At 41.5% G+C, this 26657-nt stretch overlaps 2 protein-coding genes across 7 annotated transcripts in view; one reads left to right on the top strand and one right to left on the bottom strand.

Annotated features, from left to right (window-relative positions):
• Nucleotides 1–26657, bottom strand: part of si:dkey-191g9.5 (rap1 GTPase-GDP dissociation stimulator 1) — a 95694-nt gene that overhangs the window by 27334 nt on the left and 41703 nt on the right. The window contains exon 1 of one of the 3 annotated variants that reach the window (XM_035399550.1): nucleotides 23604–23828. The exons of the other annotated variants lie outside the window; for them this stretch is intronic. Within the exon in view, the coding sequence (XP_035255441.1) occupies nucleotides 23604–23607 (4 nt within the window). The 5' untranslated portion in view covers nucleotides 23608–23828. Of the gene's footprint in view, nucleotides 1–23603; nucleotides 23829–26657 lie in introns of those variants that run through there. 3 annotated transcript variants of the gene reach the window in all.
• LOC118217627 lies at nucleotides 711–21121 on the top strand. Of its 4 annotated transcripts, XM_035399553.1 has the most exons (9): nucleotides 1087–1146; nucleotides 1404–1430; nucleotides 3276–3305; nucleotides 9962–10008; nucleotides 10266–10292; nucleotides 12138–12167; nucleotides 17991–18037; nucleotides 18295–18321; nucleotides 20165–21121. In XM_035399553.1, exons 7-9 carry the CDS (start codon nucleotides 18035–18037, stop codon nucleotides 21104–21106), a joined length of 972 nt encoding a protein of 323 aa, XP_035255444.1. In that variant the 5' UTR covers nucleotides 1087–1146; nucleotides 1404–1430; nucleotides 3276–3305; nucleotides 9962–10008; nucleotides 10266–10292; nucleotides 12138–12167; nucleotides 17991–18034; the 3' UTR covers nucleotides 21107–21121. The 4 variants fall into 4 exon arrangements, 3 of the variants coding, with proteins under 3 accessions (XP_035255443.1, XP_035255444.1, XP_035255445.1); XM_035399554.1 differs by lacking the exons at nucleotides 17991–18037; nucleotides 18295–18321; nucleotides 20165–21121 and having other exon boundaries at nucleotides 12138–13261; XR_004763243.1 differs by lacking the exons at nucleotides 9962–10008; nucleotides 10266–10292; nucleotides 12138–12167; ... (1 more) ...; nucleotides 18295–18321; nucleotides 20165–21121 and adding an exon at nucleotides 4618–4872 and having other exon boundaries at nucleotides 711–1146.

The raw sequence follows: 26657 nt of genomic DNA, 5'->3' as shown, positions 1-26657 counted from the left end.
TGAACGCCTCAGCATACCAAAGAATTGTTGCTGACCATGTGCATCCCTTTATGGCCACAGTCTACCCTTTTTAAAATGGATACATCCACCAGGACGATGTGCCATATCACACAGCAAACGTCATCTCAAAGTTAACTCCAATGGCCGACACAGTCCCCAAATGTCGATCCAACAGGGCACCTTCGGGATGAGGTTGTACTTTACTTGTACACCAAGTTTTATGGAATGCTTTCCATGGCTTACTTTAGCATTGTCGGACTTGTAGTCACGTATAACGCAAATGTCTTCGGCAAAGGAAGCATCGTCGCGTCCTTCTCTGAAGTGAGCGAACGAGGAGGGATCGTGTTTTTATTTTCTTCATCTGTTAAACAATTAGAACATTCCCTGTCGTGGCAGCAAGTTATTCCCTCACAAGGAGATAAGAGCACAGCAAAGGAAGGATGAGCTCGTTTTAAAAGTTTTCAAACACAGACAAACATGAAAACCTTTAGACTCTGATAGTTTGGGGACATTTCTTTCAAAACTTCACTGCGTGCCACTGAACTCCATAAACAAGCCACAACACGCCACATGTACTTCATATTTTAGTTTTTTTTTTTTCCCATTGTATCGCACCATTCCTATCACACCTATTTTCTGTGACTCAGTGAACGTATCATTTAATTTTCGATTTCCTTGCCACTCCAATGGTTACTGTAAAGGTGTATCTTGTGGGACCCGAAATGCCTGATCTGTAGCTCCTGAGACATACTTACCTCCGTGTACACCAATTTTTACCCTGGAAAGGAGAGGGGGAGTGGAGTGTGTGCGTGGGCGAAGTTTGAGTGTCAGCCAAACAAGCCTTTTATTATTGTTTGACGTGATACATTTAAAAATATGATTTGCGATAATAAGAATTTAAAAGTAAAACCATTTTCTGTTAAAGCATCCAGAAAAGAGCCAATGTTGTAAGAATTCAAATTTTTTACTTGTATTTTGATAGTGGGCTTTCCAGGTTTAATGACGTGGAATTGCTAGGTAACGCAGGTGTCTGATTCATCAGCGTAGTCTAAGCAAATTCTGTCTCCACCTTCTATTTGCTTCCTTGAGTATATGAAAGCGCCCACACGCTCACCACGCTCACACAGTCCGACAGAGGTACAAATGGTAAGTCTGAAGCTTTTTATTTCAAGCAACAAATGTTTGTTCCAATTCAAGCATTCCGTCTGAACATTTTTGCCTAGACAGTGAATGTACTGTAAGCAGTAAAGGATTTCATTTCATTTGAAATTGTATTTGTTGTAACAGGAGACTAAAATGTTCAATACAGAATCAAAGTTGTTGTAGGCTATTGGAGAATTTGTCTCCGTCTGTTTTGAAATCATTCTCTATAAAAATGCCTCACTTTGACATTTTCTTTCTAGACTGAGGAAAAGGTGGTCAACAATCTGGTAAGCTATTTATGTGATTTTAATAAGACTGAAAATGATGAAATGTGGCCATTTGCATTTCACAGTATTAAGATTTAAAGTTTAAACAATTATTCATAACACAAGAAAAACATCTGAAGGCCTTACTGAGGGTGTTGCTCTGTCAGTGCTCAGTAGCAATTCAGAGTTTAGAACTCTACCTGGTCTGGTCTTCAGGTCTTCAGAACCTGCGGTTTAATCAGAGACTGTCTAAAACACGTTTTGAAGCTCAATGGCGGGCGCGGCCACGTTGTCGATTTGGAGCCAAAACCATAGAGTTAAGCGGTCTTGTGATTTTTACAATATGATTGACAGTCCGATGCGGAAAAGCCCATCAACCTGAACGAATGAACAATTGCAGAACGAACTGTACAACATGGTAGTGCCCCCTTCATGCCCAGTTTCAAGTCTCTAGATTATTGTTGTAAAAAGTTATAAGCGTTTGAAATTTGTGGCCAAATTTAGTTTTTTTTTTAAATACCAGTTTCTCTGCCATCTTGGAATGAATCTCCTAGCTGTTAACACTATAGGGAGACATGCACCATACACGTACATTGGCAATCAGACTCACGGTTTATTAGAAGAAACTTTTTATAGGTTTTGCCAAATTTTCTGCAGGAAAATCCATCATCTTTATGGGTCTTTGAGGCATATTTGTTCCTCATGAGGAATGATACAAGTACACCTGCTTTCATGAATTTTCATCAAACGGGGTGGAAATGCCAGCATTTTGAAATTTGCATTTTGAATCGGTTACTATAGCGCTACCTATGGACGAATCATGGTCATTCTTTCTGGCATAGTTACTCATGGTCTCAAGTCTCGACCAGGTAATTTATATTATTATACAAGGACTTTTTGAGTTATTTGACCAAGTCCAGGAAAAGAATAATAATAATAATAATACTAATAATAATAATACCAACAAAAACAATAGGGGTCCCCTAAATATGCCAGAATTATCCTTTAAGTTATATTTAGCCTATTTATTGTAGAGAAAAATACAGTTTGCATTAAAAGTATAGGCTGTCAGCAATTGGCTAAATATTTGTGAGAATCAAAAGTGCAAATTAGCAGCCTTAAATTACCTATTGGTCCATGCTACAATTCAATCTTCTGACATCCCTTAGCAAATAGTGAAATAGTAGCCTACACAGAAGAAAAAAACTGACTAACCAAGAACAAATGTCAGTTTCCTCATTTTCTGTGGGACGTTAGAAACGGACAATGATTATGAGATGTTCCTTTCAATCACCCCCTTTGGGCAGACCTTAAGGTCATTTTATGGTATTTCTGGTTTGACTGCGATCTACCTGTGGTTCAGCTGTACCCGTGTTTTTTACAGCGCAGTCACTTAAAGGTGCAGTGTCTTATGAATGTTATATTCCATTTCTGCCAAGTCCGTTCCGCTAGGTGCCACTAAATTCTACACACTGCACCTTTAAACTTAGCACCAAACCCGTTCTAAACCGCAGCTAAGCTAGTCAAATGCTAACTGACTAGGGGAGATATTCTGAGATATTCTGACTAGCCTAATTCACATGTTTCTACTCTGGTAATAGACATTTTTGGACTATATTATAGTCTAAAAATTAAAAATCATAACACAAAATAATAACAGAATGTGTGAATTACAGGGTTCTAAGTGACATTTTTCATAAACATAGCAAGGTCATTGCAAACATGCAAGGTCTGAACATAAAGATGTAGGTGAATGCTATCTTTACCATTTTTATTTATTCATATACAAATTAATCATGTTTGTACATTTAATGCATCATATAGAAACAAATCTCACCGTGATTTCTTTTTTTTCTTTTTTTTTAGGCTCAAGAACAGGATTTAAAGAACTGCGTTGTATCCTTACTCAGTCTTACCAAAGATGATCCTCGTACATCATCTTTTTTATGGACATATCCTGAAAAAAATATAAGAAGTCTAAAAAACTGTTTTGATCTTACTGAAAAGGCTTTTGACCGTATTGGGTTTATCGTAGCCATTCTAGCCAATTTCACTGGACTCAAAACATCACAATGTTCTTATGCACTTGGTAAGCGTGTCTTGACAACATATCACTCAACTGGTATTGACTCTGAATCCGTTTTTGCTTTCTTTCCATCGAAAGATGATATCTTAATTTACAAACTTAATTCACGTCCTGTTTACTATTCCGAAAAAATCGATTATGCATTATTTGAACTGCCAGCGGATGCTTTTGTCCCTTGGGAAAGGGGATTGTTGACACGAATTACAGGGGAGCCGAAGGTCGGCAAGGAAGTCCATTTCAAAACCTACCGGAAATTTAAACAAGTTAATTCAACCCGTGCGACTGTAATAGAAACCCCCATAGAAATTAAAAATGTGGTTCAGAGATCAGAATTTTTAATTGACCAAGTTGGTACGTTTGGTGATAGTGGTGCCCCAGTTTTCAATGAAAACGATTGCATTGTGGGGATTTATCGTGGAGACATTGTTCTTCCTAACCAAATTCTACTGACTGGGAGATGCATTAACATCAAAGAAATCGTGGTAGATTTAAAAAGAAAAAGCCCAGCAAAATTGTGGGAAGATTTCATCCGACGACAGGGAGATGCATTAACATCACAGACACAAAGGCCTTCTGACGTCATTATAGAAATCGAAAACAAAAAAACAGAATTTCAGAGAAAGCCGTTTTCAACTATTTATGAAATAATAATCTCCTTTATCTTGCCTTTCTTCAACATTCCATTCGGTTTCGGTCCCTTCAGCAGAGGGCAGAGAGACTAAAATATCTTATAAATATCTGTATAAATATCTTTGGTTAAGGTGCTCTGCCTGTGCTTCAGCGCCCAGATCCCCACAGCTGGAGCTGGCTGGCTAAGATTGCGCATGTGCAGTCCACTATGGTAAATGGTAAATGAACTGCATTTATATAGCGCTTTTATCCAAAGCGCTTTACAATTGATGCCTCTCATTCGCCAGAGCAGTTTGGGGTTAGGTGTCTTGCTCAAGGACACTTCGACACACCCAGGGCGGGGTTTGAACAGACAACCCTCCGACTGCCAGATAATCGCTCTTACCTCCTGAGCTACGTTGTCCCACTAAACCAGGCGTGCACAACCCGGGCCAGCCTGTGAGCTGGTTTTTGTTCCAGCCATTTGCCTTAATTTTAGTTTTTTTCTGACAGCTCAATGGACTACGCTGATTCACTCCTGTACATTGAGCAGTGACATCTTCAAGATGCACTCTCAGTCTTTGGCTGTAGTCCCGCCGGAGCCGCCCGCTCTGCCTGCCGTTTCGCAGGAGCGGCCTGCTCGGTCCGCCGCTCTGCAGGAGCGGCCTGCTCGGTCCGCCGTTTCGCAGGAGCGGCCTGCTCGGTCCGCCGCTCTGCAGGAGCGGCCTGCTCGGTCCGCCGTTTCGCAGGAGCGGCCTGCTCGGTCCGCCGTTCCGCAGGAGCGGCCTGTTCGGTCCGCCGCTCTGCAGGAGCGGCCTGCTCGGTCCGCCGTTTCGCAGGAGCGGCCTGCTCGGTCCGCCGTTTCGCAGGAGCGGCCTGCTCGGTCCGCCGTTTCGCAGGAGCGGCCTGCTCGGTCCGCCGCTCTGCAGGAGCGGCCTGCTCGGTCCGCCGTTTCGCAGGAGCGGCCTTTCTTTCCACCCTTTCCCTAATACCCCCCCCCCCCAAAAAATAAATAAATAAATAAATAAAACAAATAAAGTCTAAATGTGTTTTTACTTTTGTCAAGGTACTGTTACTTGCCAGTTTTCCTTTCCAGAAAAGATTTTGGAATGGCATCTGTAAAGTACGGAAGTTAATCTATTTAGCCTCTCCAGTAGTTTATTGCAAGAGCATGCTCTTAAATTAATCTGCTCAAGGAGACATACTGTTGCTGAACAAGTTGCTTTGGAGTAGTAGTGTATTTTCTTGCTTTAGGCCACAAGCTCACCAACATTCCCTGATACCTGCCATTGTAAAGCCAGCAGGTTATAGGAAATCTTTGTCAGTATCTAAAATAACCTCTCATACAAAAAGACAAAGTCTGGCCGAATCTAAAACATACACTGAAACTGAAATAATATAAAATAATTTACAGAAAATGAGCTATTCCTTAAAACCAATAAAATGAGGTACTGCGAAGGAAACGGTAATCACGTGAGTTGTTACTGACATTCATTCAGGAACCTGCTTGATTAGCGTATTTGCAGAGATTTTGTAATTATTATATCTGGCGCCATCTTGTGGATGTTTTGTTAGGAGTCTACCGCATTCTTCCAGCAGGTGGCAGTATGGCACTATGCAGATTCACTGTTTTCAGTGATAACCACAAACTCAAACCGAGCACACCCCACCCCCTCCTCTCTGGCACTTTCTTCTCAACACTGTCTCTCTCCCTCTCACACTAATACACTCCTAAATCCTAAATCTCCCCAAAGCTCTTCAGTCAACAATTAGCCTCTTGAAGAATCCGTGGCTGTAGCGCACCCCCCGGTGAGAAGCTAAATGGTGAAAGGGTGACAGAGAGTATCATTCACCTGCCCAGGGCCTGGTTAGGATAGTACCTCTTTCTGAGCTGAAACATGATATACATTTGACAGGCGTATAGGGGACCCATGCTCACTTTTTATATTTAATATTATATTAATGTTAAGTGTCAAGTGGTTTTACTCACAACATGGCCATTTAACAGTATGACAATGGCTGTTTTAAAGAGCAGTATTATTATTATTATTTTGCAACCAGGTTTTAACTAGGAATGCATTTATGCCCTGTGTAGAAAGCATTAAGTGTATAGTATCATGGTTGGATGTATAGCAGGTGAAATTGAAATTAAGCGCTTGTGTAATGACAAAGACATCAAACCCCTCCATGTGAGCAGTTTTGGATATGGGGTTTCGGATGGGATGTTCAAGTAATTCAATCCGTCAAATATTTTTGCTTTAAATGTGTTGTAATAGACAACTCCTTTCTGAAAGTGCATCCAATAAAAAGAAATGTGTGTGTAACTCATTGTTCAATATATCCCCTGGTGTGCTTCGCATACTAAGAGAAAAGAAGGCTCTGATGTAGAATTAATTCATGTAGCAATCCCCAAGAGATAAAGAGAGCAGCTGCCTTGAGTTACAATAACTACAATTACATTAAGATGACTGCGATTTGAAATGCACGTAAAAATGTATAGTAATCTGATGTACCAGTTTAATAATCCAAAATATACACAGTTGGCTTTTCCCAAAGGAAAGGAGATATTTATACCCAGTAAATGTTTTAATTTACCGAAGTTAATGAGGGCATATTAAATATGTATTTCTGTTAGGCTATTATGAAATTATGAATGTTCATTATTGCAAAAATATTATTTGATATGACATTATTATTTCGGTATTTCACAGTTGGCTCCCCTTGACTTAATAAAGATCCCTATTTTACTGATATTTGTGTTTTCTCCCTACAGCACTGAGGGATGTTTAATTTGAACTTTGTGTCAAATCTATGCATCAATCTTATCTTCAAATAGGCCTTTCTGCTTAATGAGATGAGACCACTGCAAATCAAGGATGGCCGTTAACTGCAGTCATGTTTCTAGCCACTAGGTGGCAGTAAAAATCCTCAAAACCCTATTTGTCAGTGTGGTGACAAACCGGAAGGAGATCAGAGACAACCGCACACACGGCAGAGACAAGCGTAAACACCAAAACCTACGGCAATTATCGTAAAACAATATCTAGTTAAGGACAACGACACATATTGTGTTACTTTCAGGACAGTCTGTGTTTAAAAGTCTCCCTTTGCAACACATAAATTTGTTTGTTTGTAACACAGAAGTGGTAACTTTGACACAAAAATGTGTTGAAAGTAATACAAAAGAGGCAACAGAAAAAGTGAGTTGGGCATAAACACAGTGTGTGTTGCAAACTTAATATATGTGCCTTTGTATCCCGACCGTTCTCGTTTTGGAGGAAGTTTTCAGATGAAATCGCAACCAGTAGATCTGGGAATGACTACTGACCCATAGAGGAGGCCACACTGAAGATGTAACCAGATTACTACTAAAGTAGATGCATTAAATATGTATTGAATAAGTATATTCAGAATTACACATCCATACACTCCCTAGTTCAGAGGGGTCTACTACAGGAGCCAAAGAGGAAGGCCAATAACAGAAGAGCAGTCTTTACAATAAATCAGAAATTCATATTTAAACAAGAAACAATAAGTGAACTTCAGCAATTTGTAAATACGTGGGTTAGTGGAGTTCATTTGACGGCATTGTGGAGACACTGTACACAGTACAAAAACAAAAAAGGTTTGTGAAAGGTTCTCTGGCAGAAAAGGTTCACACAAACTTCTCTCAAAGACTGTTTTCCCTCCCATCTCTTCCATCCGTCATTATCCAATCATGATAAAGCATTTAAAAAGGAAGTGAGAGGGCCAGCATATTTCGTAACTGTAAAATAAGGCATAATTTAAAAAATGTCTGCATGACTGGTATGACCGCTCTTTATAGGAAGCACAGTGTTGGTGCAGAAATCAAAAGTGAGAGATTTTTCAGTCATAATGAACCTTAAGAAGTTCCTGCCGCACTAGACACACGAGAGCCGAGCGTTCTTCAGAAAAGCGCTCTGTTCTGTTGCTTCAAAAAATCACTGTTCTGGGGACAGTGGGATCTGGGGGAGATAGCGTGAACCTCAGCATGCGTTACGCTCGCCCAGTGAAACTCCTCGCTGTCAGGTGAAAAGAAGCGGCTGGCAACTCCACATGTATCGGAGGCTGGCATGTGGTAGTCTACACCCTCCCCAGACCGACAGAGGATAGCGCATCGACCAGGACTGTGATACACACAGGGAATTGGTATAACGACTAAATTGGGGAGAAAATGGCAATAACAACAAAAAAAAATCACTGTTCTGTTCAAAAATTTCAAGACACTGAAAAAAATACATTGAATGTGTAGCTGGCAAGGACATGTATACATTTGATGGTAATACTGCCAGATAATTTGAATAACGTACATGAATAACAGTCTGAATTGTACATTGGCAGATGAGCCAGTGTCTTTTGTCGAAGCATTCTTCATAGCAGTCACGTTATAGAAAATGAATGAAATAAATTAAAAGGGCTTAACTGAGCAAACATTTTATGAATGAATTTTTTTTTTAAAATAGGCCTGCGTCCACATATCCTGTCTCTGATCTCGTGTCAAACTGAGCAGACGTTTTATTAATTAATTTTTTAAAAAAATAGGCCACACTTTCTTAAAAATTGCTCAAGTAAAAATAGGAAAAACGGCCACCTGATCTGAGAAGTCTCGATTTCTGCTGCCACAGGCTATGGATCCAGCCTGCCTTGTGTGAACAGTGCAGGACAGTGGTGGCAGTGTAACGGTGTCTGGGATGGTTTCTTGCACACATCAGGCCCCTTATTACTAACTGAGAATCACCTGAACGCCACAGCATACCAAAGAATTGTTGCTGACCATGTGCATCCCTTTATGGCCACAGTCTACCCTTTTTAAAATGGATACATCCACCAGGACGATGTGCCATATCACACAGCAAACGTCATCTCAAAGTTAACTCCAATGGCCGACACAGTCCCCAAATGTCGATCCAACAGAGCACCTTCGGGATGAGGTTGTACTTTACTTGTACACCCAGTTTTATGGAATGCTTTCCATGGCTCACTTTAGCATTGTCGGACTTGTAGTCACGTATAACGCAAATGTCTTCGGCAAAGGAAGCATCGTCGCATCCTTCTCTGAAGTGAGCGAACGAGGAGGGATCGTGTTTTTATTTTCTTCATCCGTTAAACAATTAGAACATTCCCTGTCATGGCAGCAAGTTACTCCCTCACAAGGAGATAAGAGCACAGCAAAGGAAGGATGAGCTCATTTTAAACGTTTTCAAACACAGACAAACATGAAAACTTTTAGACTCTGATAGTTTGGGGACATTTCTTTCAAAACTTCACTGCGTGCCACTGAACTCCATAAACAAGCCACAACACGCCACATGTACTTCATATTTTAGTTTTTTTTTTCCCATTGTATCGCACCATTCCTATCACACCTATTTTCTGTGACTCAGTGAACGTATCATTTAATTTTCGATTTCTTTGCCACTCCAATGGTTACTGTAAAGGTGTATCTTGTGGGACCCGAAATGCCTGATCTGTAGCTCCTGAGACATACTTACCTCCGTGTACACCAATTTTTACCCTGGAAAGGAGAGGGGGAGTGGAGTGTGTGCGTGGGCGAAGTTTGAGTGTCAGCCAAACAAGCCTTTTATTATTGTTTGACGTGATACATTTAAAAATATGATTTGCGATAATAAGAATTTAAAAGTAAAACCATTTTCTGTTAAAGCATCCAGAAAAGAGCCAATGTTGTAAGAATTCAAATTTTTTACTTGTATTTTGATAGTGGGCTTTCCAGGTTTAATGACGTGGAATTGCTAGGTAACGCAGGTGTCTGATTCATCAGCGTAGTCTAAGCAAATTCTGTCTCCACCTTCTATTTGCTTCCTTGAGTATATGAAAGCGCCCACACGCTCACCACGCTCACACAGTCCGACAGAGGTACAAATGGTAAGTCTGAAGCTTTTTATTTCAAGCAACAAATGTTTGTTCCAATTCAAGCATTCCGTCTGAACATTTTTGCCTAGACAGTGAATGTACTGTAAGCAGTAAAGGATTTCATTTCATTTGAAATTGTATTTGTTGTAACAGGAGACTAAAATGTTCAATACAGAATCAAAGTTGTTGTAGGCTATTGGAGAATTTGTCTCTGTCTGTTTTGAAATCATTCTCTATAAAAATGCCTCACTTTGACATTTTCTTTCTAGACTGAGGAAAAGGTGGTCAACGATCTGGTAAGCTATTTATGTGATTTTAATAAGACTGAAAATGATGAAATGTGGCCATTTGCATTTCACAGTATTAAGATTTAAAGTTTAAACAATTATTCATAACACAAGAAAAACATCTGAAGGCCTTACTGAGGGTGTTGCTCTGTCAGTGCTCAGTAGCAATTCAGAGTTTAGAACTCTACCTGGTCTGGTCTTCAGGTCTTCAGAACCTGCGGTTTAATCAGAGACTGTCTAAAACACGTTTTGAAGCTCAATGGCGGGCGCGGCCACGTTGTCGATTTGGAGCCAAAACCATAGAGTTAAGCGGTCTTGTGATTTTTACAATATGATTGACAGTCCGATGCGGAAAAGCCCATCAACCTGAACGAATGAACAATTGCAGAACGAACTGTACAACATGGTAGTGCCCCCTTCATGCCCAGTTTCAAGTCCCTAGATTATTGTTGTAAAAAGTTATAAGCGTTTGAAATTTGTGGCCAAATTTAGTTTTTTTTTTTAAATACCAGTTTCTCTGCCATCTTGGAATGAATCTCCTAGCTGTTAACACTATAGGGAGACATGCACCATACACGTACATTGGCAATCAGACTCACGGTTTATTAGAAGAAACTTTTTATAGGTTTTGCCAAATTTTCTGCAGGAAAATCCATCATCTTTATGGGTCTTTGAGGCATATTTGTTCCTCATGAGGAATGATACAAGTACACCTGCTTTCATGAATTTTCATCAAACGGGGTGGAAATGCCAGCATTTTGAAATTTGCATTTTGAATCGGTTACTATAGCGCTACCTATGGACGAATCATGGTCATTCTTTCTGGCATAGTTACTCATGGTCTCAAGTCTCGACCAGGTAATTTATATTATTATACAAGGACTTTTTGAGTTATTTGACCAAGTCCAGGAAAAGAATAATAATAATAATAATAATAATAATAATAATACCAACAAAAACAATAGGGGTCCCCTAAATATGCCAGAATTATCCTTTAAGTTATATTTAGCCTATTTATTGTAGGGAAAAATACAGTTTGCATTAAAAGTATAGGCTGTCAGCAATTGGCTAAATATTTGTGAGAATCAAAAGTGCAAATTAGCAGCCTTAAATTACCTATTGGTCCATGCTACAATTCAATCTTCTGACATCCCTTAGCAAATAGTGAAATAGTAGCCTACACAGAAGAAAAAAACTGACTAACCAAGAACAAATGTCAGTTTCCTCATTTTCTGTGGGACGTTAGAAACGGACAATGATTATGAGATGTTCCTTTCAATCACCCCCTTTGGGCAGACCTTAAGGTCATTTTATGGTATTTGTGGTTTGACTGCGATCTATCTGTGGTTCAGCTGTACCCGTGTTTTTTACAGTGCAGTCACTTAAAGGTGCAGTGTCTTATGAATGTTATATTCCATTTCTGCCAAGTCCGTTCCGCTAGGTGCCACTAAATTCTACACACTGCACCTTTAAACTTAGCACCAAACCCGTTCTAAACCGCAGCTAAGCTAGTCAAATGCTAACTGTCTAGGGGAGATATTCTGAGATATTCTGACTAGCCTAATTCACATGTTTCTACTCTGGTAATAGACATTTTTGGACTATATTATAGTCTAAAAATTAAAAATCATAACACAAAATAATAACAGAATGTGTGAATTACAGGGTTCTAAGTGACATTTTTCATAAACATAGCAAGGTCATTGCAAACATGCAAGGTCTGAACATAAAGATGTAGGTGAATGCTATCTTTACCATTTTTATTTATTCATATACAAATTAATCATGTTTGTACATTTAATGCATCATATAGAAACAAATCTCACCGTGATTTCTTTTTTTCTTTTTTTTTAGGCTCAAGAACAGGATTTAAAGAACTGCGTTGTATCCTTACTCAGTCTTACCAAAGATGATCCTCGTACATCATCTTTTTTATGGACATATCCTGAAAAAAATATAAGAAGTCTAAAAAACTGTTTTGATCTTACTGAAAAGGCTTTTGACCGTATTGGGTTTATCGTAGCCATTCTAGCCAATTTCACTGGACTCAAAACATCACAATGTTCTTATGCACTTGGTAAGCGTGTCTTGACAACATATCACTCAACTGGTATTGACTCTGAATCCGTTTTTGCTTTCTTTCCATCGAAAGATGATATCTTAATTTACAAACTTAATTCACGTCCCGTTTACTATTCCGAAAAAATCGATTATGCATTATTTGAACTGCCAGCGGATGCTTTTGTCCCTTGGGAAAGGGGATTGTTGACACGAATTACAGGGGAGCCGAAGGTCGGCAAGGAAGTCCATTTCAAAACCTACCGGAAATTTAAACAAGTTAATTCAACCCGTGCGACTGTAATAGAAACCCCCATAGAAATTAAAAATGTGGTTCAGAGATCAGAATTTTTAATTGACCAAGTTGGTACGTTTGGTGATAGTGGTGCCCCAGTTTTCAATGAAAACGATTGCATTGTGGGGATTTATCGTGGAGACATTGTTCTTCCTAACCAAATTCTACTGACTGGGAGATGCATTAACATCAAAGAAATCGTGGTAGATTTAAAAAGAAAAAGCCCAGCAAAATTGTGGGAAGATTTCATCCGACGACAGGGAGATGCATTAACATCACAGACACAAAGGCCTTCTGACGTCATTATAGAAATCGAAAACAAAAAAACAGAATTTCAGAGAAAGTCGTTTTCAACTATTTATGAAATAATAATCTCCTTTATCTTGCCTTTCTTCAACATTCCATTCGGTTTCGGTCCCTTCAGCAGAGGGCAGAGAGACTAAAATATCTTATAAATATCTGTATAAATATCTTTGGTTAAGGTGCTCTGCCTGTGCTTCAGCGCCCAGATCCCCACAGCTGGAGCTGGCTGGCTAAGATTGCGCATGTGCAGTCCACTATGGTAAATGGTAAATGAACTGCATTTATATAGCGCTTTTATCCAAAGCGCTTTACAATTGATGCCTCTCATTCGCCAGAGCAGTTCGGGGTTAGGTGTCTTGCTCAAGGACACTTCGACACACCCAGGGCGGGGTTTGAACCGACAACCCTCCGACTGCCAGATAATCGCTCTTACCTCCTGAACTACGTTGTCCCACTAAACCAGGCATGCACAACCCGGGCCAGCCTGTGAGCTGGTTTTTGTTCCAGCCATTTGCCTTAATTTTAGTTTTTTTCTGACAGCTCAATGGACTACGCTGATTCACTCCTGTACATTGAGCAGTGACATCTTCAAGATGCACTCTCAGTCTTTGGCTGTAGTCCCGCCAGAACCGCCCGCCCTGTCCACCGTTTCGCGGGAGCGGCCTGCTCGGTCCGCCGCTCTGCAGGAGCGGCCTGCTCGGTCCGCCGTTTCGCAGGAGCGGCCTGCTCGGTCCGCCGCTCTGCAGGAGCGGCCTGCTCGGTCCGCCGTTTCGCAGGAGCGGCCTGCTCGGTCCGCCGTTCCGCAGGAGCGGCCTGTTCGGTCCGCCGCTCTGCAGGAGCGGCCTGCTCGGTCCGCCGTTTCGCAGGAGCGGCCTGCTCGGTCCGCCGTTTCGCAGGAGCGGCCTGCTCGGTCCGCCGTTTCGCAGGAGCGGCCTGCTCGGTCCGCCGCTCTGCAGGAGCGGCCTGCTCGGTCCGCCGTTTCGCAGGAGCGGCCTTTCTTTCCACCCTTTCCCTAATACCCCCCCCCCCCAAAAAATAAATAAATAAATAAAAAAAACAAATAAAGTCTAAATGTGTTTTTACTTTTGTCAAGGTACTGCTACTTGCCAGTTTTCCTTTCCCGAAAAGATTTTGGAATGGCATCTGTAAAGTACGGAAGTTAATCTATTTAGCCTCTCCAGTAGTTTATTGCAAGAGCATGCTCTTAAATTAATCTGCTCAAGGAGACATACTGTTGCTGAACAAGTTGCTTTGGAGTAGTAGTGTATTTTCTTGCTTTAGGCCACAAGCTCACCAACATTCCCTGATACCTGCCATTGTAAAGCCAGCAGGTTATAGGAAATCTTTGTCAGTATCTAAAATAACCTCTCATACAAAAAGACAAAGTCTGGCCGAATCTAAAACATACACTGAAACTGAAATAATATAAAATAATTTACAGAAAATGAGATATTCCTTAAAACCAATAAAATGAGGTACTGTGAAGGAAACGGTAATCACGTGAGTTGTTACTGACATTCATTCAGGAACCTGCTTGATTAGCGTATTTGCAGAGATTTTGGAATTATTGTATCTGGCGCCATCTTGTGGAAGTTTTGTTAGGAGTCTACCGCTTTCTTCCAGCAGGTGGCAGTATGGCACTATGCAGATTCACTGTTTTCAGTTATAACCACAAACCCTTCAGTACAGCATATGGAAGAAAAGAGGGGTCAGCTGTAGAAAACAAGTAGCTGAACACCCACGGCATATTTTCTGGCAGTTTGTCATTTCCTCCAGAATTGTTCTGAGCGACTTAAAGCTCCTGATCTTCAGAGGGAAATATTAAATATGTATTTCTGTTAGGCTATTATGAAATTATGAATGTTCATTATTGCAAAATTATTATTTGATATGACATTATTATTTCGGTATTTCACAGTTGGCTCCCCTTGACTTAATAAAGATCCCTATTTTACTGCTATTTGTGTTTTCTCCCTACAGCACTGAGGGATGTTTAATTTGAACTTTGTGTCAAATCTATGCATCAATCTTATCTTCAAATAGGCCTTTCTGCTTAATGAGATGAGACCACTGCAAATCAAGGATGGCCGTTAACTGCAGTCATGTTTCTAGCCACTAGGTGGCAGTAAAAATCCTCAAAACCCTATTTGTCAGTGTGGTGACAAACCGGAAGGAGATCAGAGACAACCGCACACACGGCAGAGGCATGCGTAAACACCAAAACCTACGGCAATTATCGTAAAACAATATCTAGTTAAGGACAACGACACATATTGTGTTACTTTCAGGACAGTCTGTGTTTAAAAGTCTCCCTTTGTAACACATAAATTTGTTTGTTTGTAACACAGAAGTGGTAACTTTGACACAAAAATGTGTTGAAAGTAATACAAAAGAGGCAACACAAAAAGTGAGTTGGGCATAAACACAGCGTGTGTTGCAAACTTAATATATGTGCCTTTGTAGTTCTCGTTTTGGAGGAAGTTTTCAGATGAAATCGCAACCAGTAGATCTGGGAATGACTACTGACCCACAGAGGAGGCCACACTGAAGATGTAACCAGATTACTACTAAAGTAGATGCATTAAATATGTATTGAATAAGTATATTCAGAATTACACAGCCATACACTCTGTTGTTTAGAGGGGTCTACTACAGGAGCCAAAGAGGAAGGCCAATAACAGAAGAGCAGTCTTTACAATAAATCAGAAATTCATATTTAAACAAGAAACAAGTGAACTTCAGTAATTTGTGAATACGTGGGTTAGTGGAGTACATTTGACGGCATTGTGGAGACACTGTACGAAGTACAAAAACAAAAAAGGTTTGTGAAAGGTTCTCTGGCAGAAAAGCTTCACACAAACTTCTCTCAAAGACTGTTTCCCCTCCCGTCTCTTCCGTCCGTCATTATCCAATCATGTTAAAGCATTCGTTCTCAAAGCCATGCACAGGGGCAAAGTGGAGACCTGGGGTTTTGTGTCCTGTGTTCCGAGAAATAGAATGCTAACATTCTTGGATTGTAAAAAGGAAGTGAGAGGGCCAGCATATTTTGTAACTGTAAAATAAGGCATAATTAAAAATAAAAAAAATCAAAGAGGCGTGTCTGCATGACTGGTATGACCGCTCTTTATAGGAAGCACAGTGCAGGTGCAGAAATCAAAAGTGAGAGATTTTTCAGTCATAATGAACCTTAAGAAGTTCCTGCCGCACTAGACACACGAGAGCCGAGCGTTCTTCAGAAAAGCGCTCTGTTCTGTTACTTCAAAAAATCACTGTTCTGGGGACAGTGGGATCTGGGGGAGATAGCGTGAACCTCAGCATGCGTTACGCTCGCCCAGTGAAACTCCTCGCTGTCAGGTGAAAAGAAGCGGCTGGCAACTCCACATGTATCGGAGGCTGGCATGAGGATAGCGCATCGACCAGGACTGTGATACACACAGGGAATTGGTATAACAACTAAATTGGGGAGAAAATGGCAACAACAACAAACAAAAAAATCACTGTTCTGTTCAAAAATTTCAAGACACTGAAAAAAATACATTGAATGTGTAGCTGGCAAGGACATTTATACATTTGATGGTAATACTGCCAGATAATTTGAATAACGTACATGAATAACAGTCTGAATTGTACATTGGCAGATGAACCAGTGTCTTTTGTCGAAGCATTCTTCATAGCAGTCACGTTATAGAAAATGAATGAAATAAATTAAAAGGGCTTAACTGAGCAAACATTTTATGAATTAGTTTTTTTTTAAATAGGCCACACTTTTCACTTAAAAAGTGTGAAAACTGGAAAAATGGCCACCTGATCTGAGAAGTCTTGATTTCTGCTGCCACAGGCTATGGATCCAGCCTGCCTTGTGTGAACAGTGCAGGGCAGTGGTGGCAGTGTAACGGTGTCTGGAAAGGTTTCTTGCACACATCAGGCCCCTTATTACTAACTGAGAATCACCTGAACGCCACAGCATACCAAAGAATTGTTGCTGACCATGTGCATCCCTTTATGGCCACAGTCTACCCTTTTTAAAATGGATACATCCACCAGGACGATGTGCCATATCACACAGCAAACGTCATCTCAAAGTTAACTCCAATGGCCGACACAGTCCCCAAATGTCGATCCAACAGGGCACCTTCGGGATGAGGTTGTACTTTACTTGTACACCCAGTTTTATGGAATGCTTTCCATGGCTCACTTTAGCATTGTCGGACTTGTAGTCACGTATAACGCAAATGTCTTCGGCAAAGGAAGCATCGTCGTGTCCTTCTCTGAAGTGAGCGAACGAGGAGGGATCGTGTTTTTATTTTCTTCATCTGTTAAACAATTAGAACATTCCCTGTCGTGGCAGCAAGTTATTCCCTCACAAGGAGATAAGAGCACAGCAAAGGAAGGATGAGCTCGTTTTAAAAGTTTTCAAACACAGACAAACATGAAAACCTTTAGACTCTGATAGTTTGGGGACATTTCTTTCAAAACTTCACTGCGTGCCACTGAACTCCATAAACAAGCCACAACACGCCACATGTACTTCATATTTTAGTTTTTTTTTTTTCCCATTGTATCGCACCATTCCTATCACACCTATTTTCTGTGACTCAGTGAACGTATCATTTAATTTTCGATTTCCTTGCCACTCCAATGGTTACTGTAAAGGTGTATCTTGTGGGACCCGAAATGCCTGATCTGTAGCTCCTGAGACATACTTACCTCCGTGTACACCAATTTTTACCCTGGAAAGGAGAGGGGGAGTGGAGTGTGTGCGTGGGCGAAGTTTGAGTGTCAGCCAAACAAGCCTTTTATTATTGTTTGACGTGATACATTTAAAAATATGATTTGCGATAATAAGAATTTAAAAGTAAAACCATTTTCTGTTAAAGCATCCAGAAAAGAGCCAATGTTGTAAGAATTCAAATTTTTTACTTGTATTTTGATAGTGGGCTTTCCAGGTTTAATGACGTGGAATTGCTAGGTAACGCAGGTGTCTGATTCATCAGCGTAGTCTAAGCAAATTCTGTCTCCACCTTCTATTTGCTTCCTTGAGTATATGAAAGCGCCCACACGCTCACCACGCTCACACAGTCCGACAGAGGTACAAATGGTAAGTCTGAAGCTTTTTATTTCAAGCAACAAATGTTTGTTCCAATTCAAGCATTCCGTCTGAACATTTTTGCCTAGACAGTGAATGTACTGTAAGCAGTAAAGGATTTCATTTCATTTGAAATTGTATTTGTTGTAACAGGAGACTAAAATGTTCAATACAGAATCAAAGTTGTTGTAGGCTATTGGAGAATTTGTCTCCGTCTGTTTTGAAATCATTCTCTATAAAAATGCCTCACTTTGACATTTTCTTTCTAGACTGAGGAAAAGGTGGTCAACAATCTGGTAAGCTATTTATGTGATTTTAATAAGACTGAAAATGATGAAATGTGGCCATTTGCATTTCACAGTATTAAGATTTAAAGTTTAAACAATTATTCATAACACAAGAAAAACATCTGAAGGCCTTACTGAGGGTGTTGCTCTGTCAGTGCTCAGTAGCAATTCAGAGTTTAGAACTCTACGTGGTCTGGTCTTCAGGTCTTCAGAACCTGCGGTTTAATCAGAGACTGTCTAAAACACGTTTTGAAGCTCAATGGCGGGCGCGGCCACGTTGTCGATTTGGTGCCAAAACCATAGAGTTAAGCGGTCTTGTGATTTTTACAATATGATTGACAGTCCGATGCGGAAAAGCCCATCAACCTGAACGAATGAACAATTGCAGAACGAACTGTACAACATGGTAGTGCCCCCTTCATGCCCAGTTTCAAGTCCCTAGATTATTGTTGTAAAAAGTTATAAGCGTTTGAAATTTGTGGCCAAATTTAGTTTTTTTTTTTTAAATACCAGTTTCTCTGCCATCTTGGAATGAATCTCCTAGCTGTTAACACTATAGGGAGACATGCACCATACACGTACATTGGCAATCAGACTCACGGTTTATTAGAAGAAACTTTTTATAGGTTTTGCCAAATTTTCTGCAGGAAAATCCATCATCTTTATGGGTCTTTGAGGCATATTTGTTCCTCATGAGGAATGATACACGTACACCTGCTTTCATGAATTTTCATCAAACGGGGTGGAAATGCCAGCATTTTGAAATTTGCATTTTGAATCGGTTACTATAGCGCTACCTATGGACGAATCATGGTCATTCTTTCTGGCATAGTTACTCATGGTCTCAAGTCTCGACCTGGTAATTTATATTATTATACAAGGACTTTTTGAGTTATTTGACCAAGTCCAGGAAAAGAATGATAATAATAATAATAATAATAATAATAATAATAATACCAACAAAAACAATAGGGGTCCCCTAAATATGCCAGAATTATCCTTTAAGTTATATTTAGCCTATTTATTGTAGGGAAAAATACAGTTTGCATTAAAAGTATAGGCTGTCAGCAATTGGCTAAATATTTGTGAGAATCAAAAGTGCAAATTAGCAGCCTTAAATTACCTATTGGTCCATGCTACAATTCAATCTTCTGACTTAGCAAATAGTGAAATAGTAGCCTACACAGAAGAAAAAAACTGACTAACCAAGAACAAATGTCAGTTTCCTCATTTTCTGTGGGACGTTAGAAACGGACAATGATTATGAGATGTTCCTTTCAATCACCCCCTTTGGGCAGACCTTACGGTCATTTTATGGTATTTCTGGTTTGACTGCGATCTACCTGTGGTTCAGCTGTACCCGTGTTTTTTACAGCGCAGTCACTTAAAGGTGCAGTGTCTTATGAATGTTATATTCCATTTCTGCCAAGTCCGTTCCGCTAGGTGCCACTAAATTCTACACACTGCACCTTTAAACTTAGCACCAAACCCGTTCTAAACCGCAGCTAGTCAAATGCTAACTGACTAGGGGAGATATTCTGAGATATTCTGACTAGCCTAATTCACATGTTTCTACTCTGGTAATAGACATTTTTGGACTATATTATAGTCTAAAAATAAAAAATCATAACACAAAATAATAACAGAATGTGTGAATTACAGGGTTCTAAGTGACATTTTTCATAAACATAGCAAGGTCATTGCAAACATGCAAGGTCTGAACATAAAGATGTAGGTGAATGCTATCTTTACCATTTTTATTTATTCATATACAAATTAATCATGTTTGTACATTTAATGCATCATATAGAAACAAATCTCACCGTGATTTCTTTTTTTTCTTTTTTTTTAGGCTCAAGAACAGGATTTAAAGAACTGCGTTGTATCCTTACTCAGTCTTACCAAAGATGATCCTCGTACATCATCTTTTTTATGGACATATCCTGAAAAAAATATAAGAAGTCTAAAAAACTGTTTTGATCTTACTGAAAAGGCTTTTGACCGTATTGGGTTTATCGTAGCCATTCTAGCCAATTTCACTGGACTCAAAACATCACAATGTTCTTATGCACTTGGTAAGCGTGTCTTGACAACATATCACTCAACTGGTATTGACTCTGAATCCGTTTTTGCTTTCTTTCCATCGAAAGATGATATCTTAATTTACAAACTTAATTCACGTCCCGTTTACTATTCCGAAAAAATCGATTATGCATTATTTGAACTGCCAGCGGATGCTTTTGTCCCTTGGGAAAGGGGATTGTTGACACGAATTACAGGGGAGCCGAAGGTCGGCAAGGAAGTCCATTTCAAAACCTACCGGAAATTTAAACAAGTTAATTCAACCCGTGCGACTGTAATAGAAACCCCCATAGAAATTAAAAATGTGGTTCAGAGATCAGAATTTTTAATTGACCAAGTTGGTACGTTTGGTGATAGTGGTGCCCCAGTTTTCAATGAAAACGATTGCATTGTGGGGATTTATCGTGGAGACATTGTTCTTCCTAACCAAATTCTACTGACTGGGAGATGCATTAACATCAAAGAAATCGTGGTAGATTTAAAAAGAAAAAGCCCAGCAAAATTGTGGGAAGATTTCATCCGACGACAGGGAGATGCATTAACATCACAGACACAAAGGCCTTCTGACGTCATTATAGAAATCGAAAACGAAAAAACAGAATTTCAGAGAAAGCCGTTTTCAACTATTTATGAAATAATAATCTCCTTTATCTTGCCTTTCTTCAACATTCCATTCGGTTTCGGTCCCTTCAGCAGAGGGCAGAGAGACTAAAATATCTTATAAATATCTTTGGTTAAGATGCTCTGCCTGTGCTTCAGCGCCCAGATCCCCACAGCTGGAGCTGGCTGGCTAAGATTGCGCATGTGCAGTCCACTATGGTAAATGGTAAATGAACTGCATTTATATAGCGCTTTTATCCAAAGCGCTTTACAATTGATGCCTCTCATTCGCCAGAGCAGTTCGGGGTTAGGTGTCTTGCTCAAGGACACTTCGACACACCCAGGGCGGGGTTTGAACCGACAACCCTCCGACTGCCAGATAATCGCTCTTACCTCCTGAGCTACGTTGTCCCACTAAACCAGGCGTGCACAACCCGGGCCAGCCTGTGAGCTGGTTTTTGTTCCAGCCATTTGCCTTAATTTTAGTTTTTTTCTGACAGCTCAATGAACTACGCTGATTCACTCCTGTACATTGAGCAGTGACATCTTCAAGATGCACTCTCAGTCTTTGGCTGTAGTCCCGCCGGAGCCGCCCGCCCTGTCCGCCGTTTCGCAGGAGCGGCCTGCTCTGCCTGCCGTTTCGCAGGAGCGGCCTGCTCGGTCCGCCGCTCTGCAGGAGCGCCCTGCTCAGTCCGCCGCTCTGCAGGAGCGCCCTGCTCGGTCCGCCGCTCTGCAGGAGCGGCCTGCTCGGTCTGCTCGTTTCGCAGGAGCGGCCTGCTCGGTCCGCCGCTCTGCAGGAGCGCCCTGCTCAGTCCGCCGCTCTGCAGGAGCGCCCTGCTCGGTCCGCCGCTCTGCAGGAGCGGCCTGCTCGGTCTGCTCGTTTCGCAGGAGCGGCCTGCTCTGCCTGCCGTTTCGCAGGAGCGGCCTGCTCGGTCCGCCGCTCTGCAGGAGCGCCCTGCTCAGTCCGCCGCTCTGCAGGAGCGCCCTGCTCGGTCCGCCGCTCTGCAGGAGCGGCCTGCTCGGTCTGCTCGTTTCGCAGGAGCGGCCTGCTCGGTCCGCCGCTCTGCAGGAGCGCCCTGCTCAGTCCGCCGCTCTGCAGGAGCGCCCTGCTCGGTCCGCCGCTCTGCAGGAGCGGCCTGCTCGGTCTGCTCGTTTCGCAGGAGCGGCCTGCTCTGCCTGCCGTTTCGCAGGAGCGGCCTGCTCGGTCCGCCGCTCTGCAGGAGCGGCCTGCTCGGTCCGCCGCTTTGCAGGAGCGCCCTGCTCGGTCCGCCGTTTCGCAGGAGCTGCCTGCTCAGTCCGCCGCTCTGCAGGAGCGCCCTGCTCGGTCCGCCGCTCTGCAGGAGCGCCCTGCTCGGTCCGCCGCTCTGCAGGAGCGGCCTGCTCGGTCTGCTCGTTCCGCAGGAGCGGCCTGCTCGGTCCGCCGCTCTGCAGGAGCGGCCTGCTCGGTCCGCCGTTTCGCAGGAGCGGCCTTTCTTTCCACCCTTTCCCTAACACCCCTCCCCCCCCCCAAAAAATAAATAAGTAAATAAAAAAAACAAATAAAGTCTAAATGTGTTTTTACTTTTGTCAAGGTACTGTTACTTGCCAGTTTTCCTTTCCAGAAAAGATTTTGGAATGGCATCTGTAAAGTACGGAAGTTAATCTATTTAGCCTCTCCAGTAGTTTATTGCAAGAGCATGCTCTTAAATTAATCTGCTCAAGGAGACATACTGTTGCTGAACAAGTTGCTTTGGAGTAGTAGTGTATTTTCTTGCTTTAGGCCACAAGCTCACCAACATTCCCTGATACCTGCCATTGTAAAGCCAGCAGGTTATAGGAAATCTTTGTCAGTATCTAAAATAACCTCTCATACAAAAAGACAAAGTCTGGCCGAATCTAAAACATACACTGAAACTGAAATAATATAAAATAATTTACAGAAAATGAGCTATTCCTTAAAACCAATAAAATGAGGTACTGTGAAGGAAACGGTAATCACGTGAGTTGTTACTGACATTCATTCAGGAACCTGCTTGATTAGCGTATTTGCAGAGATTTTGCAATTATTGTATCTGGCGCCATCTTGTGGAAGTTTTGTTAGGAGTCTACCGCTTTCTTCCAGCAGGTGGCAGTATGGCACTATGCAGATTCACTGTTTTCAGTTATAACCACAAACCCTTCAGTACAGCATATGGAAGAAAAGAGGGGTCAGCTGTAGAAAACAAGTAGCTGAACACCCACGGCATATTTTCTGGCAGTTTGTCATTTCCTCCAGAATTGTTCTGAGCGACTTAAAGCTCCTGATCTTCAGAGGGAAATAGAGAAATAACACTCCTTATACATTACATTACATTACAGGCATTTGGCAGACGCTCTTATCCAGAGCGACGTACAACAAAGTGTATAACCATAACCCGGAACAAGTATGACGAAACCCCTAGAGAGAAGTACCAGTCCAAGTGTAGGGAACAACCGCATAGTTCAACTTGGACCCTGAAGGTTAAACTGATTAACACTAACAACGGGAACGGCAACAATGCAGTCTATGGAAAAAATACAAGCAGCAGTTAAGACAGTTAATGCACCTAAGTCACCTACGAAACAGCTGCCTGGTTTGTTTTGTCACTCACCCATTACTGCAGCCGGCTGTAGACTGCAGGCTCTCCCTGTGTGTGTGTGTGTGAGTGGGTGTGTGCGTGTGTGTGTGTGTGTGTGTGTGTGCGTGTCTGAGCAAAAGCAATGAGCAACCTTCAGGCCAGGCTTGCTCCTACTCCCAGATCTGCTCCCATGAGCTGCACCGCCGGTGTCTCCTCCTGTACTCGGACTCTGCTCTCTCCCTCTCTTTCCCTTTCCTTCTCTCTTCCTCCCTCCCTCCCTCTCTCTCTCTTTCCCTCTGGCTCTCTCTCTCCTACTCTCTCTCTCTTCCTCCCTCCCTCCCTCTCTCTCTCTTTCCCTCTCTCTCTCCCTCTGGCTCTCTCTCTCCTGCTCTCTCTCTCTCTCTCCCTCCCTCCCTCCCTCTCTCTTCCTCTGGCTCTCTCTCTCCTGCTCTCTCTCTCTCTCCCTCCCTCCCTCTCTCTCTCCCTCTCTCAATCTCCCTCTGGCTCTCTCTCTCCTGCTCTCTCGCGCTCTCTCTCTTTCTCTCTCTCTCTCTCTGTCTCTCAGTCACCCTGTTTCACCCCCTCCCTCTTTTCCACACTCCCACCACCCCCCCCCCCCCCCACTCCACTCCCACCCCACACCCCACCCCCTCCTCTCTGGCACTTTCTTCTCAACACTGTCTCTCTCCCTCTCACACTAATACACTCCTAAATCCTAAATCTCCCCAAAGCTCTTCAGTCAACAATTAGCCTCTTGAAGAATCCGTGGCTGTAGCGCACCCCCTGGTGAGAAGCTAAATGGTGAAAGGGTGACAGAGAGTATCATTCACCTGCCCAGGGCCTGGTTAGGATAGTACCTCTTTCTGAGCTGAAACATGATATACATTTGACAGGCGTATAGGGGACCCATGCTCACTTTTTATATTTAATATTATATTAATGTTAAGGGTCAAGTGGTTTTACTCACAACATGGCCATTTAACAGTATGACAATGGCTGTTTTAAAGAGCAGTATTATTATTATTATTTTGCAACCAGGTTTTAACTAGGAATGCATTTATGCCCTGTGTAGAAAGCATTAAGTGTATAGTATCATGGTTGGATGTATAGCAGGTGAAATTGAAATTAAGCGCTTGTGTAATGACAAAGACATCAAACGCCTCCCTGTGAGCAGTTTTGGATATGGGGTTTCGGATGGGATGTTCAAGTAATTCAATCCGTCAAATATTTTTGCTTTAAATGTGTTGTAATAGACAACTCCTTTCTGAAAGTGCATCCAATAAAAAGAAATGTGTGTGTAACTCATTGTTCAATATATCCCCTGGTGTGCTTCGCATACTAAGAGAAAAGAAGGCTCTGATGTAGAATTAATTCATGTAGCAATCCCCAAGAGATAAAGAGAGCAGCTGCCTTGAGTTACAATAACTACAATTACATTAAGATGACTGCGATTTGAAATGCACGTAAAAATGTATAGTAATCTGATGTACCAGTTTAATAATCCAAAATATACACAGTTGGCTTTTCCCAAAGGAAAGGAGATATTTATACCCAGTAAATGTTTTAATTTACCGAAGTTAATGAGGGCATATTAAATATGTATTTCTGTTAGGCTATTATGAAATTATGAATGTTCATTATTGCAAAAATATTATTTGATATGACATTATTATTTCGGTATTTCACAGTTGGCTCCCCTTGACTTAATAAAGATCCCTATTTTACTGATATTTGTGTTTTATCCCTACAGCACTGAGGGATGTTTAATTTGAACTTTGTGTCAAATCTATGCATCAATCTTATCTTCAAATAGGCCTTTCTGCTTAATGAGATGAGACCACTGCAAATCAAGGATGGCCGTTAACTGCAGTCATGTTTCTAGCCACTAGGTGGCAGTAAAAATCCTCAAAACCCTATTTGTCAGTGTGGTGACAAACCGGAAGGAGATCAGAGACAACCGCACACACGGCAGAGACAAGCGTAAACACCAAAACCTACGGCAATTATCGTAAAACAATATCTAGTTAAGGACAACGACACATATTGTGTTACTTTCAGGACAGTCTGTGTTTAAAAGTCTCCCTTTGCAACACATAAATTTGTTTGTTTGTAACACAGAAGTGGTAACTTTGACACAAAAATGTGTTGAAAGTAATACAAAAGAGGCAACAGAAAAAGTGAGTTGGGCATAAACACAGTGTGTGTTGCAAACTTAATATATGTGCCTTTGTATCCCGACCGTTCTCGTTTTGGAGGAAGTTTTCAGATGAAATCGCAACCAGTAGATCTGGGAATGACTACTGACCCATAGAGGAGGCCACACTGAAGATGTAACCAGATTACTACTAAAGTAGATGCATTAAATATGTATTGAATAAGTATATTCAGAATTACTCATCCATACACTCCCTCGTTCAGAGGAGTCTACTACAGGAGCCAAAGAGGAAGGCCAATAACAGAAGAGCAGTCTTTACAATAAATCAGAAATTCATATTGAAACAAGAAACAAGTGAACTTCAGTAATTTGTGAATACGTGGGTTAGTGGAGTTCATTTGACGGCATTGTGGAGACACTGTACGAAGTACAAAAACAAAAAAGGTTTGTGAAAGGTTCTCTGGCAGAAAAGCTTCACACAAGCTTCCCGTCTCTTCCATTCGTCATTATCCAATCATGTTAAAGCATTCGTTCTCAAAGCCATGCACAGGGGCAAAGTGGAGACCTGGGGTTTTGTGTCCCGTGTTCCGAGAAATAGAATGCTAACATTCTTGGATTGTAAAAAGGAAGTGAGAGGGCCAGCATATTTTGTAACTGTAAAATAAGGCATAATTAAAAATAAAAAAAATCAAAGAGGCGTGTCTGCATGACTGGTATGACCGCCCTTTATAGGAAGCACAGTGTTGGTGCAGAAATCAAAAGTGAGAGATTTTTCCATCATAATGAACCTTAAGAAGTTCCTGCCGCACTAGACACACGAGAGTCGAGCGTTCTTCAGAAAAGCGATCTGTTCTGTTACTTCAAAAAATCACTGTTCTGGGGACAGTGGGATCTGGGGGAGATAGCGTGAACCTCAGCATGCGTTACGCTCG

Source organism: Anguilla anguilla, chromosome 18 (genome assembly GCF_013347855.1).
Source record: "Anguilla anguilla isolate fAngAng1 chromosome 18, fAngAng1.pri, whole genome shotgun sequence".
Lineage (NCBI taxonomy): Eukaryota > Metazoa > Chordata > Actinopteri > Anguilliformes > Anguillidae > Anguilla > Anguilla anguilla.
The sequence above is the reverse complement of the archived record's forward strand: the minus strand, read 5'-3'. Positions and strand labels throughout refer to the sequence as shown.

Coding starts and splice junctions, on each gene's coding strand:
- LOC118217627 (XM_035399552.1), top strand. CDS start 1,093: ATGAAAGCGCCCACACGCTCACCACGCTCACACAGTCCGACAGAGGTA. Junction 1,147..1,403: donor GTCCGACAGAGGTACAAATG/GTAAGTCTGAAG, acceptor TTTTCTTTCTAG/ACTGAGGAAAAGGTGGTCAA. Junction 1,431..3,275: donor AAAAGGTGGTCAACAATCTG/GTAAGCTATTTA, acceptor CTTTTTTTTTAG/GCTCAAGAACAGGATTTAAA.